Source organism: Cervus canadensis, chromosome 30, assembly GCF_019320065.1.
Source record: "Cervus canadensis isolate Bull #8, Minnesota chromosome 30, ASM1932006v1, whole genome shotgun sequence".
Classification (NCBI taxonomy): domain Eukaryota; kingdom Metazoa; phylum Chordata; class Mammalia; order Artiodactyla; family Cervidae; genus Cervus; species Cervus canadensis.
Window position 1 is genome coordinate 14,990,235 of NC_057415.1, and position 18,159 is coordinate 15,008,393.

Consider the following 18,159-nt stretch of genomic DNA (forward strand, 5'->3'; position numbering starts at 1 on the left):
GGTCAGCTAAGACTGCGGGTCTTAAGGAAAACTATGTAAAGGCTTTCCCCTTTAATCCCAGCTGCCCAGAGGGACTTACATGCTGGGTGTTGGACCAGTGCATGGAGGCTAGCTCCCCAAAACTGCATGAGTTTACTCTGGTGACTGAGCCAATGAAAGTTTAAAAAAATTCTAGGACATTCAATATTCAGAGGGTGCAATCAGGTACTGTAAATAATTACCAAGCAGTGTTTAAAACAGCCATAAACAGTTTCCTAGATAGTATTCACAACAACTGCATTATACAAGCTGACTGTAACACGGTCTTGGAAACACAAAAATCACTTAATTGGCAGATCTGTCCTGGCCTAAATTCCCAAAATGATATGGCTAGAAACTGATCTTTTAAAAATTAATTGCTATAAAGATTAGATTCCCCCACTACCTCCTGCTTTTTTTTTTTTTTTTAATAATAAGAAAAACAACCCTATACTCAGTGTTGGCAAGGATATGGTGAGAGGGGTACTCCTCTGCTGTTGGGAGCAGAAATTTGTAAAGCTTTCCTGGGAAGTCACTTGATGATACGTAACCAAAGCATTAAAATTCATATCCCTCTACCCTCTATCCCTCTATATTCTTGATTTCCAAGAATATATCGTAAGGAAAAATTCAGGTTCATGGCAGTATTACTTTTTACAGTGAAAAACTAGAAGCAACCAAAGTACCCAACAGCACTGTACTGGTTGAAATGCATTATGGTTTATCCAACAGCATGAATCACACTGTAAAAAAGACATTTAATGACATAGAAAAGACACCGTGACATTAATTTTTAAAGCAAGATGTAAAAACTGTATATTAAATGTGGTGCTAATTTTATATGCAAAAAAATATTACGAAGAAACATGATAGTTATTACCATAACATTACTTCAGGGAGTGATTTAAAATTTCTTCTTTATACTACCTGTATTTCCAAAGTTTCTACACTTACCACATCATACTTTTTATCATTAACTTATGTCTGTTTTTTGTCTTTTTCTTTCTCATAATTCCCTAATGGAAATTGCTATGAAGGGACAGTAGAGTTTTATTCTTGGATGAAACAAGCCTAAGTCCCAGAAACTGCATACTGTGGCCTGACTATGTTTCCATAACTTATAAAAAGACACCTGAAACTTTGGACCTCCAAATTTCTCTTTTAAAGTAAACTTAAAAAATTGATAAGCACTTCTCATTGCTAAGAACAATTTTTCTTATTGCCACCTAGTGGTAAGTATTCTAAAGCCAAAACCATATGATTCCGTAGGCATTGGCCCTTGGACAAAAATTAATTCCTATAGTCACACAAGTAATTGACTCATTTTAAAATGCTGAAAAAACTTAGAAATCTTCTACTCCAACCGCTTATTTTACTGATAGGAACTGGGCTCCTAAATACATAAATCATTATCAATAAAAACATGTGCATGTAGATTGAATATTTTTTTTGGAAAAAAATGCCAATTTGAAAGGCATAAAGAAAAAGTGCAAATACATCATCCTGACTAGTGATCTAAAATCCTTCATAAGTGGAAAGTATAGGAACCAACACAACTGTGCATAAAACATTTAAAGTCCATTTTTGATCCATGTAGGAGTTTGAAGGACTCTGCTAATGTTTGAAAAGCCATTTAAAAATACTCATAACCATGAAAGTGAACTTTCAAGGAGAAAAGTAAATAAATCAGAGGGAAAATCCATTTCCCTTGTTTTCAGGTGTTCCTTCTTGTTCTAGCCTCATTGTATCTGCTCCATCTTGTAACAGGCAGCACGTTCACAGGCGGGTTAGGAAAGTTGGAGCAGTGAGGCTGTGGTTTGGCGCAGGGTATGGGTGTGGAAGAAGGGCTGTGGTTTTTGCTCAGGCAAAGGGTTAGCAGAGCCAAATTGTGGTCAATATTCTTGAACTGAGACAGAGCACATATTTTATACTTCTCCAAACAACTTCTTCATTTGATCATTTAAGTCTTTTAGAATTTCCACCACTTTGGTCTTTACTACACCTATCTCTTTATACATAATACAGATAAAAACTTTTGTAAACAAGGATGCCTTATTCATTTATTCATTCTCCCAACATATATTCAAGCCACTCTACTGGGTCTACTGTGATAGGAAGCCCACTACAGTCTGACGAAGGGAGACAGAGATGGAAATACCCATAATACAAGACAGAATGCAGTAAGTGCTATAATGAGGAGGTAAGACAATCACTGTGGGAACAGAGGAAGTGATGATTAATTCCAACTGTAGGGTTTCAGAGTGCTCCCTGAGATGATGACTTTTGAGCTGATTCTGACAGCTGGGGAAGGAGGTATAGGAAAGAAAGAAAGAGACGGTGTACAGTGTTGGCTGGGATAGACAGAGAAAAATGGCTAGAGGGATTAGAAACAGCAGTGGAAAGGGGGCCATGGTGTGTGGGCAAAGACACGGGAAATGCTTCTGTCACCTCGACTGCTTTAATACTTCACTGGACTCCTAAGCACAGCGTCCCCTATGGGGCCTCAGAATATCAGGTCAAACTTGCTTCTCCCAATCTTTCCCTTTGATCCCTGTGATTTGGTAACATCAGACTCTCTGCTGGTCATCAAACTCACCCAGCCTTTTCCCACTGCCATATCATTCCTTTCCCCTGAGAAACCCAACAACCCTCACCCATCTCTAGCTGCCAAAATTATACCTAACTTTCAAAATCTATCTTTCCCCAAGATTCTTGTTCCAGTTTGCAGTACTATGAGATAGTATTCCCCTGAAATCTCCATGGTATCCTATTTGTATTTTTCTCACAATGCCTTCCAAGTTCTGCCTTGCACTGTAGTTATATTTCCTCATTCTACTCATTAGTAAGACAGTGAAAAGGACTGTCTTAACTAAGCTTTATATTCTTTAGAGCAACTGTTAACTCGCTCTTGGCATTTCACATACTAGGTGTGCAATAAACCCTAGGTGAATTAAAACTCAACAGAATGAACTGTTTATTTACATTCAGTGAAAAATAAAATTACTACAGGATTCCTTTGTGACCTCATTACATTACAAAATGAGCAATTTTCCTTTTCACAATTTCCCAAGTTTCAGTCCATGAAATACCCACAGATTACTGGAACAAAACATGACATTGCCATGTACTTTTACTTCAAAGAATTTTGCTTAATTTGGTAACACTGGAATCTGGCACACTAATGTGGATATAACTTCACTGAATAATGCACTGTTCTGGGACTTCCCTGGTGGTCCAGTGGTTAAGTCTCTGTGCTTCTCCTGCAGGGAGTACAGGTTCAATTCCTGGTCAGGGAACCAGGATCATGCATACTGCATGGCATGGGTCAAAAAAAAAAAAAAAAAAGACTACTGATTTGGGACCTTAAATATTTTCACAATATCCAACTGCTTTAAAAAAAATACACTGCTTTGTTGCTACTCAGCCTGTGGCAACCTATAAGAACGCCACAGTACTAACAGCACCCAGAAGGAACAAGAGAAGCAGTGAGCAGCGAGGACCATCTTCTCTGAAAGAAGCACCGGAAAATTACAAAACAGCCTCAAATATACTTAAATTAAAATTATACATTAAAAAATCTTTTCCCCCTGCAAGCTCAAATAAGAAAACAAAGCTTTTGTTAGTTTGATCCGATTTATTCAATTATTTTTGGCTCCAAAATTTAATCTTCAAGGTACGAGATAACAAGAAGACTCTTGAGAGTCCCCTGGACTGCAAGGAGATCAAACCAGTCAATCCTAAAGGAAATCAGTCCTGAATATTCATTGGAGGGACTGATGCTGAAGCTGAAACTCCAATACTTTGGCCACCTGATGTGAGGAACTGACTCATTTGAAAAGACCCTGATGCTGGGGAAGATTGAAGGCAGGAGAAGGGGACGACAGAGGATGAGATGGTTGGATGGCGTCACCGACTCAAAGAACATGAGTTTGAGCAAGCTCCGGGATTTAGTGATAGACAAGCAAGCCTGGTGTGCTGCAGTCCATGGGGTCAGACATGACTGAGAGACTGAACTCAACAAGCTAACATCCTTAATCTTCTCTTTTCTCAAGTTTGCACAGAAGCATCTGTTGTATTCTAGCCAGCAGAAACAGGGCCATTTTGAATAGTTGGCAGGTCCTTTCACCATATAAAATACCTGTGTCCAAACACTGAATTAGTCACTTCCTTTTTTATGTTCCCATGACATTTTATGTAAACATCTAATAAAACATTTATATTATTATCCTGAAATTGTTTGTTTACATAAGTGATGTTAAAATTCCCAATAAATCACTGGTAAGTGATCTATATTTTTCTAAATTAGATAGCATAGTGAAAATCATCTACTTTTCTTAATAATACAATCTTAAATTATCATTTCTCCCTGCCAACAAAGACATTCTAGAAACTAAACCAACATGTAAGCATCAACTAAATATATTACTTCACTAAAAAAAAAAGTTGCCCTCTATAAAGTACTAAAATGGATAAGTGTTATAAAACTTAAAAAAAAAAAACATGTACTAAGGACCGACATAAATGGAGAGAGATTCGGGTTGTAGCAAGAAAAATTCAGTGTCATGAAGATGTCAATTCCCTGTCTTGCAGACTCAATATAGTACCATCAACAACCCTAAATATGATTTTTGTGGTAGAACTTCAGAAGCTTTTCTAAAATTTACATAGAAAAGCAAGTAGCCAGGCACAACACATAAGAGAAAGAAGAAACTTATAGAAGTAAACATATAGCGTGATTCCATTTCTATGAGGTTTAAAAACACACACACTAAGCAAGCTGTTGACCAGGGGTACATAGACAAGTGGCAGAGCAACATATTCTTCAAACTTCCGGACGCAGGTTCTGAGACAAAGTGGAATAAATCAAATGAAATATTTCACCACCATCACAATAGTTATTCTGCGCCTGTTAGAATGAAAAACCCATAATTCTGAAACTTCTCAAGAAGGAAATATTATTATGATGTAGTTTGACTTCTAACTCTTCTAAAATCTGAAATCCTTCTTAATATCTGAAATAACAAGGAAGATTGTTTTCATTATAAGAGATATAATGCAAATCCATTGCTGATGATAAAACTAAAAAAAATCAAGATGAAAATTGCTTGGAAACTTCTTTAGGAGTCTGTTAAACATTTTAAGCTTCCATGTATTGATTATTTCTATAATATAAATTACAGATTAAAAGACTGTTCAATATGCAACTGGTACAACTAATAATAGAATTATCTATAACTAAAATGGAGAAGAAATGAGTCCTCAATTAAAGTATAGGTTTATTTCTAATGCATTCTTCCTAAAAATCAGACATGACTAAATTAGTTTAAAATTATTTTGAGGGAAAAAACCCTCACTGTTTTCATTACAAATATTTGTGATAATGTATTCTTCAGCAAAGGCATAGTAATGGATGGTTAAACTTTTTATGGAATTAAAATAGGCTAAGCTTAGGACTTACACATTATTACCTTCAAACACAAAATGGCAGTCCAAATAAATTAACTGAAACAATGCCAAAGAAAACAATGACTAATTTCCAACCTAGAATATAACAGCTTGTTTCCAACAGGTAATGGTCTTGCTTATTAGTCTTATTAGAGCATCACAGATTCAAACTAATAGATCTGCAATTATAAGAGTTACTTTCATTTTAATTAAATGACTGTTAAATAACTTCCAATTTTACAAAGTCTATATCTACTTAAGTATAAGTGGACAAAGTTTAATTGAGTGAACAACTTACTACTGAAGAAAAACTAACCATACATGAAGAACTAACTACATGAAGAAAACGTGTTGAGAAACACTTTTCTCTATTACATGGTTGGGAAGCAAAATTCAGTAAGTAGTTAGTCACTGATTATTTTGCCTCCTTCATAAACCACACTCTCAGATCTCTAAAAGTTCAAACATGATTTCAAACCAGGGAAGAAGCCAGAGTATAACAGAGTCATTAACATAAATTTCGGAGACTAATCCCTTATTGGTCACATCATTTGCAGATGTTTTCTCCCAGCCTATAGGTTGTATTAGACTATATTAATGAATTTTTTGTATGATTTAAGAAATATTGAAAAAGAAAGAAAAAAGATCATGGGGCTTTCAAGTTAAACAGACTTTGATTTGAGTCCTAGGTACATGACCTTGGGGTAATTTGTTTTTTAATTTGACCATGTTTAGGTCTGCTCAGCTCCTTCTTCTATAAAATGTAGATTATAAAATTGACACTATAGGTTTGCTATAAAATTGTTAGGCATACACGTGGGAAGTAGCTAGCATGATATGTGAGTTCACAGCATATCCTTCATCATGGCTGCTGTTACATTTTGTCTCATCTGGGTAAAAACGGAACGTTTTCCTGGGTTCTGAGTACATTTAACCTTCTCTCTCTTCACTATTACAGTCAGGTTTGGCCTCCTGCTCTCTTCTCATCATAAACGCCTGCTCTTGCATACACTTACCTAACAGTGAGGGTAGCGTCTCAAGGTTTGCCACAATCAAATAAGAAAAGTATGAAGAGGACCAGGAAGAGCCATACATGAAAACTGGTTGCCTCCCTCAGTGTTTCTCCTGGTGTGATGTGTAAACGCCTTGATCTGAATCATCTTTTTTTTTCTTACTACCATGCAGAGAGTCCACTAAACCAAAACCCGAGGCTGAAGACCCCTAGGATCTGCTTGCTCTTCCATCAGGACCACCACCCATCACACTGCGCTGTGACCTGAGCGCCTGATCAGCCCAGACACTGGGTGTTTGAACACGATGTATACTCGTCTTCCATGCACTGTGGAGAAAATCAGGAGAATAGAGAGAGGCCCAGGTCACCCCATTGCCTCCCTACCTCTGCTGGAGCTACTCCTTCCTCTGACACAAAAACCTACGATGACAGCAGTCCAGACAAGCCTTAGACTACCCTGTGGAGCAAGATCGCTTGAGGAGAATGAACTTGTGGTTACCAGAGTGTAAGAATCGGGGGAGGGATAGAACGGGAGTTTGGGATTGACATGTACACACTGCTGTATTTAAAATAGATAACCAAAAAGCATATTGTTAAATAATAATAAATTTTCAGATAAAGAGGAAAAAAAAAACCAAACAAGTATTTTTAATTTCCCCAAATTAGAGACACAAGCTCCTCTTTCTCTCCCTAAGGTCCACTTTTCAGGGATCCCAGAAAGGCACCCATGTGTTACTGAGGCCATGGCTTCTGAATGTGTAAAAGGTGTATTTTTCATGCAGTCCTTTCCATAAAAAACTAACATTGGCTCTTGCCCCTGCCTCCTACCAAACCCCCTACCCGTTCCCATGCTGTTTTTGCTTTTGGGCAGAGGACACAGTTAGGAGGAACCACAGGCCTAGAACTCTACTGTTCAGTCCCATGAAGAAGGTGCTGAGTTCCTGGGAAGGCAGAAATTCTTGCCCAGTGAAAGGCAAAAAACATTCTTTTTCCCTTGTACTTATTTGTGTCCGTACTTTTAAGGCTTTACAATCAGTAACACTTATAACCCTAAAATTGTTACCAGTTTACCATGTAGTTTTAAACAACTGTTTGAGCCTGTTTTCTCTAAAGATTAATTATTTCCTACTAATTTCTACTTCCTGCAGCTTCTGTTCTGTCATTGTATAAAGCGTACCTCACACCTCCCAAAAAACAATCCTTCCCTGCATGATCTGTGGGACCCTGTCTCTTCTCTTAATGTTTTTCTCATTTCACTCTGGATACTCAAAATTATGGTATGATACTCCTCTATAATTTTAAAAATAATATTATAAATACAAAGTTATAATGATATTTAAAATCAAATTCAAAAGTAATTTCTTTTAACTTAAAACTTGGTATATGTAACATTTTCACAATGGCATACTGTGCATTCAGCTATGCTATTATTTGAATCCTTTGAACATCAACTGGAACAAAGTTATGCCCATTCCTGTTGTACTTTTACAACCACAGCCAAAACAAATTACTACAGGCAGATTTCTGTAGCTATTCCTTCAAAATTCTGTTTTCAACATTTTTCTTTTTTTCATTTTAAAATTTATATGTCCATTGAAGAAGGAAATGACAACCCACTCCAGTATTCTTGCCTGAAAAACCCCATGGACAGAGGAGCCTGGTGAGCTATAGTCTATGGGGTCGCAAAGAGTTGGATATGGCTGAGTGACTAAAGCATACTGCAGTTTAAATGAAGTGATCTACAATAAAAACTTAACTGGCCAGGTGTTTTTAGAGTCTTTTTTTTTTTTTTAACTATGAAATAAACATTCAGAAATCTGGAGAATCACAGTAGTTAAGTTTGTAAAGCGTGAAGGAAGGCTGCTCATTCAATGAACCGCCCAACACCCATGGTTTACATAGCCTACTCCATGAGCAGGATGCTGACATGACACAATTCACAGAATTTCTAAACATAGCACCAATCATAACAAAGTCTGCACTTTTTACTTTTGCTTACAGAACCTCTTGCACGCTCACTCATTAGTTCTGGGGGGCAGAGGAGAGAGGATAGAGTTGACTTTCCAAAAACCAAAATCAAAAGGCTTCAGAAAATAAGCCTGAACTTTAGTTCATAACAATCTGAATGATTCAAACAATGGCATTAAAACATATCAATAATCATGTAATGTAGAAAGACTCTAAGTAGATAGACCTGGAAGTGTATACTTTACTAAATATACTTACTATAAGCAGGTCACGTGTTTGATACTTTGCCAAGCTTAAATAATCACATCCTCAACTCCCTGCCCCCTCCCCCTTTCTACAGTATTGTGATACATGCCCTGTAAAACCTTTGTGAATTCAATTCTGTACTTCTCTTCACCAGTTGCCTGCAAAGCTGAACTGCTAAGAACATCAGACACCTGAGCCAATGACTCTGATTTCATTACCACATTCCTTGACGGGCTCGGTGCGGCCTTCCAACCCTCCTATACTTCTCTAGTCAGTTTGCGTGGCAACTTCCTGAGCAATTATTAATATTTCATGCTTTCTCTCTCATCACACCACGCCCCCCCTTTCCTCATCTACAGTTGAAGAAAAAACTGCAATTAGCAAGAATCTCTCATCTCATCACCTGGTGGCTGGCAGACTCATTTACTGAGCACTCATTTTGTACCTTACTTGAAAGACACAGCCGTGAGCAAGACTGTTCACTTGCTGCACTCGTGGAGTTTTCACTCTAGTAGGGGGAGGGGGGAGAGGAGATGAATAAATAAAGAGGTAAACAATAAAGTGACATGTGTTACAGAGGAAGTAATCAGGATGCTGTGATTAGAAAAAAAAAAGTAGGGGGGAGAGGCGGGGGGAGAGTGGATTTACTTCAGATAAGTAAGGAAAGGCAACTCTGAAGACTGATCTTGTAGAAGGAAGAGCATTCCCGGTCAAGCAATCAGCAAACTTATGGCAAATGAAGAAAGAAAGTGCTACAGAAAAAAACCCAAGAAGGCCAGTGGACCTGGGCCGTGGTGAGCAGAGGGAAGAATGGTACGAAATGAGAATGGAGATGAAACAGGATTCCAAACATGTAGTGTTTTATAGGTTGTGGTAACAGGGACTATGGATGTTATTTCCGGTGCATCAGAATAACACTAAAGGGTGTTTTGTTGTGACTGTTGAGTCGCTCGGTCATGTCCGACTCTGCAGCTCTATGGGCTACAGCATGCCAGGCTTCCTTGTCCTTCACCACCTCCTGGAGTCTGCTCAAAGTCATATCCATTGAATTGGTGATGCCATCCAAACATCGCATCCTCTGTCGCCCCCTTCTTCTCCTTTTCTCAATCTTTCCCAGCATCAGGGATTTTTCCAATGAGTCAGCTCTTCACATTAGGTGGCGAAAGTACTGGAGCTTCAGTTTCAGCTTCCATCCTTCCAATGAATGATTCAAACAATGGCATTAAAACATATCAATAATCATGTAAAGTAGAAAGATTCTAAGTAGATAGACCTGGAAGTGTATACTTTACTAAATATACCTACTATAAGCAGGTAATTTCCTTTAGAGTTGATTTCCTTTAGGAATGACTGATCTGATCTCCTTGCTGTCCAAGGAACCCTCAAGAGTCATCTCCAGCACCACAGTTTGAAGGCATCAATTCTTGGACACTTGGCCTTCTTCATGGTCCAACTCTCACATTCATACATCATTACTGGAAAAACCATAGCTTTGACTACATGGACATTTGCCAGCAATGTGATGTCTCTGCTTTTTAATATGCTTTCTAGGTTTGTCACAGCTTTCCTTCCAAGGAGCAAGTGTCCTTTAATTTCATGGATGCAGTCACCATTTGCAGTAGTCAATAAAGATGAACAGAATAAGTAGTCAATAAAGCAGAAGTAGATGTTTTTCTGGAACTCTCTTGCTTTTTCGATGATCCAATGGATGTTGGCAATTTGATCTATGATTCCTCTGCCCTTTCTAAATCCAGCTTGAACATCTGGAAGTTCTTGGCTCATGAACTGTTGAAGCCTGGCTGGGAGAATTTTGAGAGTTACTTTGCTAGTATGTGAGATGAGTGCGATTGTGCAGTAGTTTGAGCATTCTTCGGCATTGCCTTTCTTTGGGATTGGAATGAAAACTGACCTTTTCCAGTCTTGTGGCCGCTGCTGAGTTTTCCAAATTTGCTGGCATATTGAGTGCAGCACTTTCACAACATCATCTTCTAGGATTTGAAATAGCTCAACTGGAATTCCATCACCTCTACTAGCTTTGATCATAGTGATGCTCCCTAAGGCCCACTTGACTTCACATTCTAGGATGTCTGGCTCTAGGTGAGAGATCACACCATGGTGATTATCTGGGTCATGAAGATCTTTTTTGCACAGTTCTGTGTATTCTTGCCACCTCTTCTTAATATCTTCTGCTTCTGTTAGGTCCATACCGTTTCCATACTTTATTGTGCCCGTCGTTGCATGAATTGTTCCCTCGGTATATCTAATTTTCTTGAAGAGATCTCTAGTCTTTCCCATTCTGTTGTTTTCCTCTATTGCTTTGCACTGATCACTGAGGAAGGCTTTCTTATCTCTCCTTGCTATTCTTTGGAACTCTGCATTCAGATGGATATATCTTTCCTTTTCTCCTTTCTCAGCTATTTGTAAGGCCTCCTCAGTCAACCATTTTGCCTTTTTGCATTTCTTTCTCATGGTGGTGGTTTTAGTCATCACCTCCTATACAACGTCACTAACCTCCGTCACCTGGATGGTCCAGTGGTTTTCCCTACTTTCTTTAAGTCTGTGTTTGGCAATAAGGAGTTCATGATCTGAGCCACAGTCCGCTCTTGGTCTTGTGTTTGCTGACTGATAGAGCTTCTCCTTCTTTGGCTACAAAGAATATAATCAATCCGATTTCAGTATTGACCATTTGGTGATGTCCACGTGTAGAGTCGTCTCTTGTGTTGTCGGAAGAGGCTGTTGCTATGACCAGTGCGTTCTCTTGGCAAAAGTGTTAGCCTTTGCCCTGCTTCCTTCTGTACTCCAAGGCCAAACTTGCCTGTTACTCCAGGCACCTTTTGACTTCCTACTTTTGCTTTCCAGTCCCTATCAAAAGGACAACTGGAACCTACCAAAAAGGATATTCTATATCCAAAGATATACAAGGAAAAAAAAAAAAAACCCACAACAAGGTGCTAGGAGGGGTGTACTTGTGATATAATGAAATCCCATACCCCTCAAGTAGGGGACCCAGAAACTGAAGAACAATTATATTGCAGAAGCTCCCCCACAGGAGGGAAAGCTCTGAGCCCCATGTCAGGCTCCCCATCCTAGGGTCCTGGCATTGGGAAGATGAGCCCCCAAAGCATTTGGCTTTGAAGGCCAGTAGGGTTTGCCTGCAGGAGCTCCACAGGACTGGGGGCAACAGAGACTCCACTCGAGAAGGGCACTTTCAGGTTTCCTAGTGTACCAGGATTCAGGGAAAAAGCAGTGACTTTACAGGAACCTGGGGTTGACCAACCTGCTGGTTCTGAAGGGTTTCCTGGGGAGGTGGGGAGAGGGTAGCAGCAGCTCCTTCTGGGGTAATAAAAGCTGGTGGCGCACATACGGGGGACTATTCATCTATGGGAACTCTTACTGGAGGCAAACACCAAGACCCTTGCTTGGGTCATTAATGCCAAAACCTGGCCTCATCCAACAGCCAAAGGCTCCAGTGTTACGATGCCTCAGGCCAAACATGGCAGTAACACAGCACCATTCATCAGCAGACAGGCTGCCTAAAGACTTCCTGAGCACATAACCACCTCTAGACAAGTCCCTTAACACAGCCCTGCCCACCAGACGGCCAAGGCCCAGCTCCAACCACCAGGGGGCAAGCACTGGCTCTTCCCACCAGGAAGCCTACACAAGCCTCTAGACAAACTTCACTCATCAGGAGGCAGCTACCAGAAGCAAGGAAACTACCATCCCACAGCCTGTAGAATTAAGTCTGTGAACACAGATTAAAAACTATCCTGGGACCAGTTGGTCCCTGGCTCTTGGGTGACAAGAGGAGAGTGTATTGCTGGGACACGGAGAACATCCCCTATAGAGGGCTATCTCCAAGGTCAAGAAATACAACTAACCTAACACATATAAAAATACAAATAGAAATTTAAACAAAAAGAGATTGCAAAGGAATATGTTCCAGATGAACGAACCCCAGAACAACAACTAAGTGAAGTGGAAACAGTCTCTCTGAGAAAGAGATCAGAGTAACAATCGAAAGATGATATAAGAACTCGAGAAAAGAATGGATGCACAGAGCAAGAAGCTTTTAACAAATAGAAAATATAAAGAACAACCAAACAGCTGAAGGATACAATGACTAAAATGAAAAATACACTAGAAGGAATCAGTGGCATAACAAATGAGACAGAAGAATGGATCAGTGAGCTGGAAGACAGAGTGGTGGAAATCATTGCCACAGAACAGAAGAAAGAATGAGAAGAAATAAGGACAGTTTAAGTGACTTTTGGGACAGTGCCAAACACAGGAATATCCCTATTATAAAGGTTCCAGAAGGAAAAGAGGGAGAGAGAGGACCTGAGAAAATACTTGCAGAGGTAATAGCTGAAAACTTCCTAACATGAGAAAGAAACAGTCACCCGTGTCCAGGAAGCACAAAGAGCCACATACAGGATAAACCTAAGAAGGAACACATTGAGACACATAATAATCACACTGATTAAAAATTAAAGAGAAAGAGAAAATATTAAAAGCAACATGGGAAAAATCAACAAAGAGCATACAAGGAAATCCCCATAAGGTTATAGCTGATTTTTTAGCAGAAACTGCAGGCCAGAGAGAGTGGCAAGATATATTTGAAGTGTGAAAGGGAAAAACCAATCAGGAATACTCTACCCAGCAAGGCTCTCATTCAGATTTGATGAAAAAAATAAAAAAATTCACAGATAAGCAAAAGCTAAGAGAATTTGGCACCATCAGATAAGCTTTGCAATAAATGCAAAATAAATTTCTCTGAGCAGAAAAGGTCACAATTAGAAACAAGAAAACTACAAAATGGGAAATTTCATCAGTAAAAGCAAACATATAGTAAAGGAAGGAGATTATCTACACACCAACATGATATCAAAACCAGTTAATTTTGAGAGGAGGAAAGTACAAATGCAGGATATTTAAAATGTATTTGAAATTAAGATACCAGCAACCTAAAACAATCATGTATATACAGACTGCTATACCAATACCTCATAACTGCAAAACAAAAAACTATATAGATAACAACACAGAAAAAGAAAAAGGAATACAAACAACACTAAAGGTAGTCATCAAATCACAAGAGAACAAAAGAGGAAAGGGGAAAGAAAAAGATGTACAAAAGCAAGTCTAAAACAATTAACAAAATGGCAGAAAGAACATATGCATGCCTGCCTGCTCAGTCGCTCAGTCGTGTCTGACTCTTTACCACGCTATGGACTATAGCCCACTAGACTACTCTGTCTATGGGATGCTCCAGGCAAGAAATACTGAAGGGGGTGAGGTTTCCATTTCCTCCTCCAGGGGATCTTCGCAACCCAAGGATCAAACCTCCATCTCCTGTGTTGGCAGGCAGATTCCTCACCACAGAGCCACTTAGGAAGCCCAAAAAGAACATACATATCAATAATTACATTAAGTGTAAACAGATTAAGTGCCCCAACCAAAAGACACAGACTGGTTAAATGTATACAAAAACAAAACCCACATTTATGCTCTCTACAAGAGATCCATTTCCGATCTACAGACATACAGAGTGAAAGTGAAGGGATAAAAGAAGATATTCATGGAAATGGAATTCAAAAGACAGCTGGAGTAGCAATGTTTATATCAGAGAAAATAGACTTTAAAATAGAGAAAGTATTCATGAATTTCACTTCAGGACGGCCACGGTGGCATTATAAAATATCTTTTCTAAGAAACTGGTATCCAAAAATATCACCCTATTTACCATCTCCTTAAAACAATCTGCACTCGGGTCACACTTTCAAAGTTCCCCCACCCCTTAAAATCCCATGCATGCCCTCCTATTGTTGCTCAGATACAAACAAGCCTTCCCAGGGTTGGCCCTGCAGCCCCACCTTGTACCCCGCAGCTTTCACTGCTTCCTTCAGCCCTTTGTATTCACCATGCTCCTTCTCATTACATGTTGCCAGTTTCCTGTATCCCCTTCCCTCTGCTCTTAACCTATGAAACTGCTAATCCCTCTTTAGGTGTCAGCTCCAGCCAACAGCACTTCATGTCCTTTTGCCATGATGTTACTGGCCCACCCCTTCTCACGGGCATGGTCCCTTGGTCTAAGTGAGCAATGACTGATGGCAGCCTGTCCCCTGGAAATGTGCTCCACAGGGCAGGACCTGGGTCAGTTTGAGTACCACTGTATGCTCAGCACAGAATAGGTAGAGCCTGGTACACACAGGCATTCCATCTGGCAAATGACTGAGGGGAAGAACAGAGAGAAAAACACCATTAGAGGCCCCAGGTTTCCATTTCAAAAATGAGTGTTTACAGCTGTGAATCCTTCCAGGGTTTTGAAAGGTGCATATTCACCTTGGAACACTGACTCTCTTGCTTGGAAGAGACTCTTCCATACTTTACTTCCCCCTCAAAGTCTTACATTATTAAGAATCTTCTATATAAGAGAAAGGACACATATCAGGTAAAATTTTTCACAGCTCATATGAGTCTTCTTTTTCAGCAAACATTGGTCTTGCTCTTATACTAGTTGGCATATCTACTGAGAGTAATAGATATTTAACATTTACAAATGTTTTCTCTGTCTTTTGGTGTAAATCTAAAGAATAAAACCTCTCATTTCTAAATTTTCATTGTCAAATCTCTAAGATTACAGGCATATGCAAAAAGACGCTATTAGAACAACTAGTGAATACTTGGAGTTTTAAAACTGGTGCAGATGAAATCACTATTGCAAGCTAATGTAGGCTAGCACTTAGGAAACCTGAAACTTCTGGGGTTCAAATTGGTGCCCACCACTCAATGGCTTTACAGCCTTAGAAAAGATACTTAATCTCCCTTTACCTTAGTTTTCTCAAATACAAAATAGGGAGGTTGTTGAAGGATTAAATGAGATAAGACATTATTTCAAAGTAGGTGGTATTTTGTATGTGGTCAGGAGGTGTGCATTATAAACAGTACTACTACTGCTTTTCATCCACACGTAAAATACAAAGGAGGTCTAACCATAAGCCAGTGTGGCTGTTTCACTTTCACAGGAGAGCAGCAAGATGTTCACTGTAGTAGTTTATTTGCCAAATGGGAAGTTTCAGGCAAATGTTTTATGGGTCTCATCTCATCTATGACAGAGATAACTGTATCTGCCCTGTGACATCACGAGGTTGTTGTGAGAATTAAGTGAGCTACATGTGGATTGGGCTTGAAATCTACTAAACAGAATGAAATCCAAAGTATTAATATACTTTTATTAATTATTAATTAGTTAATTATTACTTAATTAGTATTAATATAGTTTTATTTTCCTTAGAAATTCACTATTCCTCAAATAACTTACATGTGTAAAAAGCAGATCACACATAAATGGTAGATCATTTTTTTCTTAAAAACATAAGTAATAAAAAGCACCTATTTTAATTTCATGATATTTATTTGAACTAAGAATAAGATTTTCTCAATCATTAACACAGTCATATGTTCTTTTAGATTTAAACAATCAAAATATATTCTCTAGAACAGGTTGATTAAAATTGTACTTTGCTGGAAATTGAAGTACATCTCCTAACAAGAAAGCAAATCCACACAATGCAATCTGGTACTAAGCAATATAAAAATACAATTAATAAGAGATCATTTTAAAAGCTTTAAATAATGTAACATTAACCATTTTATAATCATTTTATTTGCTTCCTTTTTAAGCAACAGGCAAATGTTAATTCTGCTAAAGCAATTTTTATTACACTTAACACACACAAACACATACCCTTGCACTGCTAGTCTCTCATCAATTCCAGCTCAGTTAACCTCTGTGAAACTAGTAAAGGAAAAATAAACTATGCTGCTACTGTGGCTAAGACCACACAACTTTTCATGGAACTGATCCAAGATCTGAAGTTCCATTTGAAAGTCACTAACAAAACCCTTGGAAATGTTAAGAAAAAAAAAAAGCCAAAGACTAAAGTCCTGGTGAGCCCTGAAGTCTACGCTTATCCACACTCATGAAAAGTAATCACAGGTCCAATCCAGTTCCCTCCTTCTCTATGCATTTTCTTCAAAGCAACCCACTAATAAAATTGCTATTTCTTTTTTCAGGGAAAAAAAAAAAAAAAGATGAAGGAATGCAGACAGATTCTACGTAAACGAAATTGTGGAAAAAAACCATTTATTCCACTATGTAACAAAAACTACAATAGTTCTTAAATAATCCACAATGAAATCTGTTGGTTTAGCACCTAGTGATTTAAATTTCTTTCTTTATGCGTAAGAAACACCACACTGTCATCCTAGCCAAGACACAGAAGGCCACCTACTTAGCAGCAGATATAATTTTAATCTGCTGATTGGTAGATCTGTGATCTGTGATAGGTAATAGCAGGTTTAAAAGGTTTCCAAGTTTAAAAATATTTCCAGAACCAAAGTCAGAAGTCCTTTAAATACTCCAAACCTCAGATTATGACATTGCATTACTTTCTATAAGATACACACCTTTTGCTTTCCTATAATAAATACCTTTTCTACAATAAGATACACACGTTTTGCTTACTTAAAGAAAGCATTTACAGCTGTACCCATGTAATACAGAAGGGAGATGCTTCTTTAGTACTATAATCTCAAGAAGAAAATTGAAAAAAAATCAATTAATATGTATTTGGCAGGACTCAAGATATAATAAGATTTGCAATATCATGCAAATCACTTACAATGCCAAATATATAAAATTGCTGCATTAACCTCAGAAGAGGAAAACTTCCTCCCTAATCCATGTGACTAGAGACTAAGTGGAAGACTTCCGAGGTGTTGCTGGCTGTGAGGCGGGCTAGGGAAACTCCCCCAGCAGAAGTAGAGAGGACAATGTGTAAAGGGAGAGAGTCCAGTTTTAAGAAAGAGCCAGCTCTCCCAGCAGAGGTCAGAAGTTAGACAACTTCCTACACTGATCTGTGAATCAACTCAGCCAAAAATTGCCAAGGAATACTCCATGCTTCTGGAGATACATAGAAGATAAGCAATAACTTGTTCCAAAGATTTAAGATAATTCTAAGTAGAGACAAAGGAACTGGATCAAATCTTATATGAATCCATTTTCAATATAGGAGTTTACTCCATAGTAAATACCACATAGAAACACCACATTCTAAGAGATTAGTTACAAAGCAAGATAAACTAAAAATAGAAGATTTAAGGTAAGACAGACAAATGAAAATGAAAATTTGACAATCTAAAACCAATGGGACACAGCAAAAGTGGTTCTAAGAGGGAACTTTATAGTTATACAAGTTCACCTCAGGAAACAAGAAAAATCTCAAGTAAACAACCCAACCTTATATCGAAAGGAATTAGAGATTATCATACTGAGTGAAGTAAGTCAAACAGAGCAACACAATATATGGTTTCAGCTTTTTATCATGAAGAATGGTGTTTGCTGTGGGTTTCTTTTATATGGCCCTTATTATGTCCAGGTAGGTTCACTTTATGTCCACTTTCTA

General features: G+C 38.4%; 1 protein-coding gene across 7 annotated transcripts in view; it reads right to left on the reverse strand.

Moving 5' to 3' along the window:
• Positions 1-18,159, reverse strand: part of FANCC (FA complementation group C) — a 299,576-nt gene that overhangs the window by 105,145 nt on the left and 176,272 nt on the right. Inside the window, exon 1 of one of the 7 annotated variants that reach the window (XM_043452894.1) lies at positions 13,093-13,345. The exons of the other annotated variants lie outside the window; for them this stretch is intronic. Coding sequence (XP_043308829.1) covers positions 13,093-13,158 — 66 coding nt within the window. The 5' untranslated portion in view covers positions 13,159-13,345. Of the gene's footprint in view, positions 1-13,092; positions 13,346-18,159 lie in introns of those variants that run through there. 7 annotated transcript variants of the gene reach the window in all.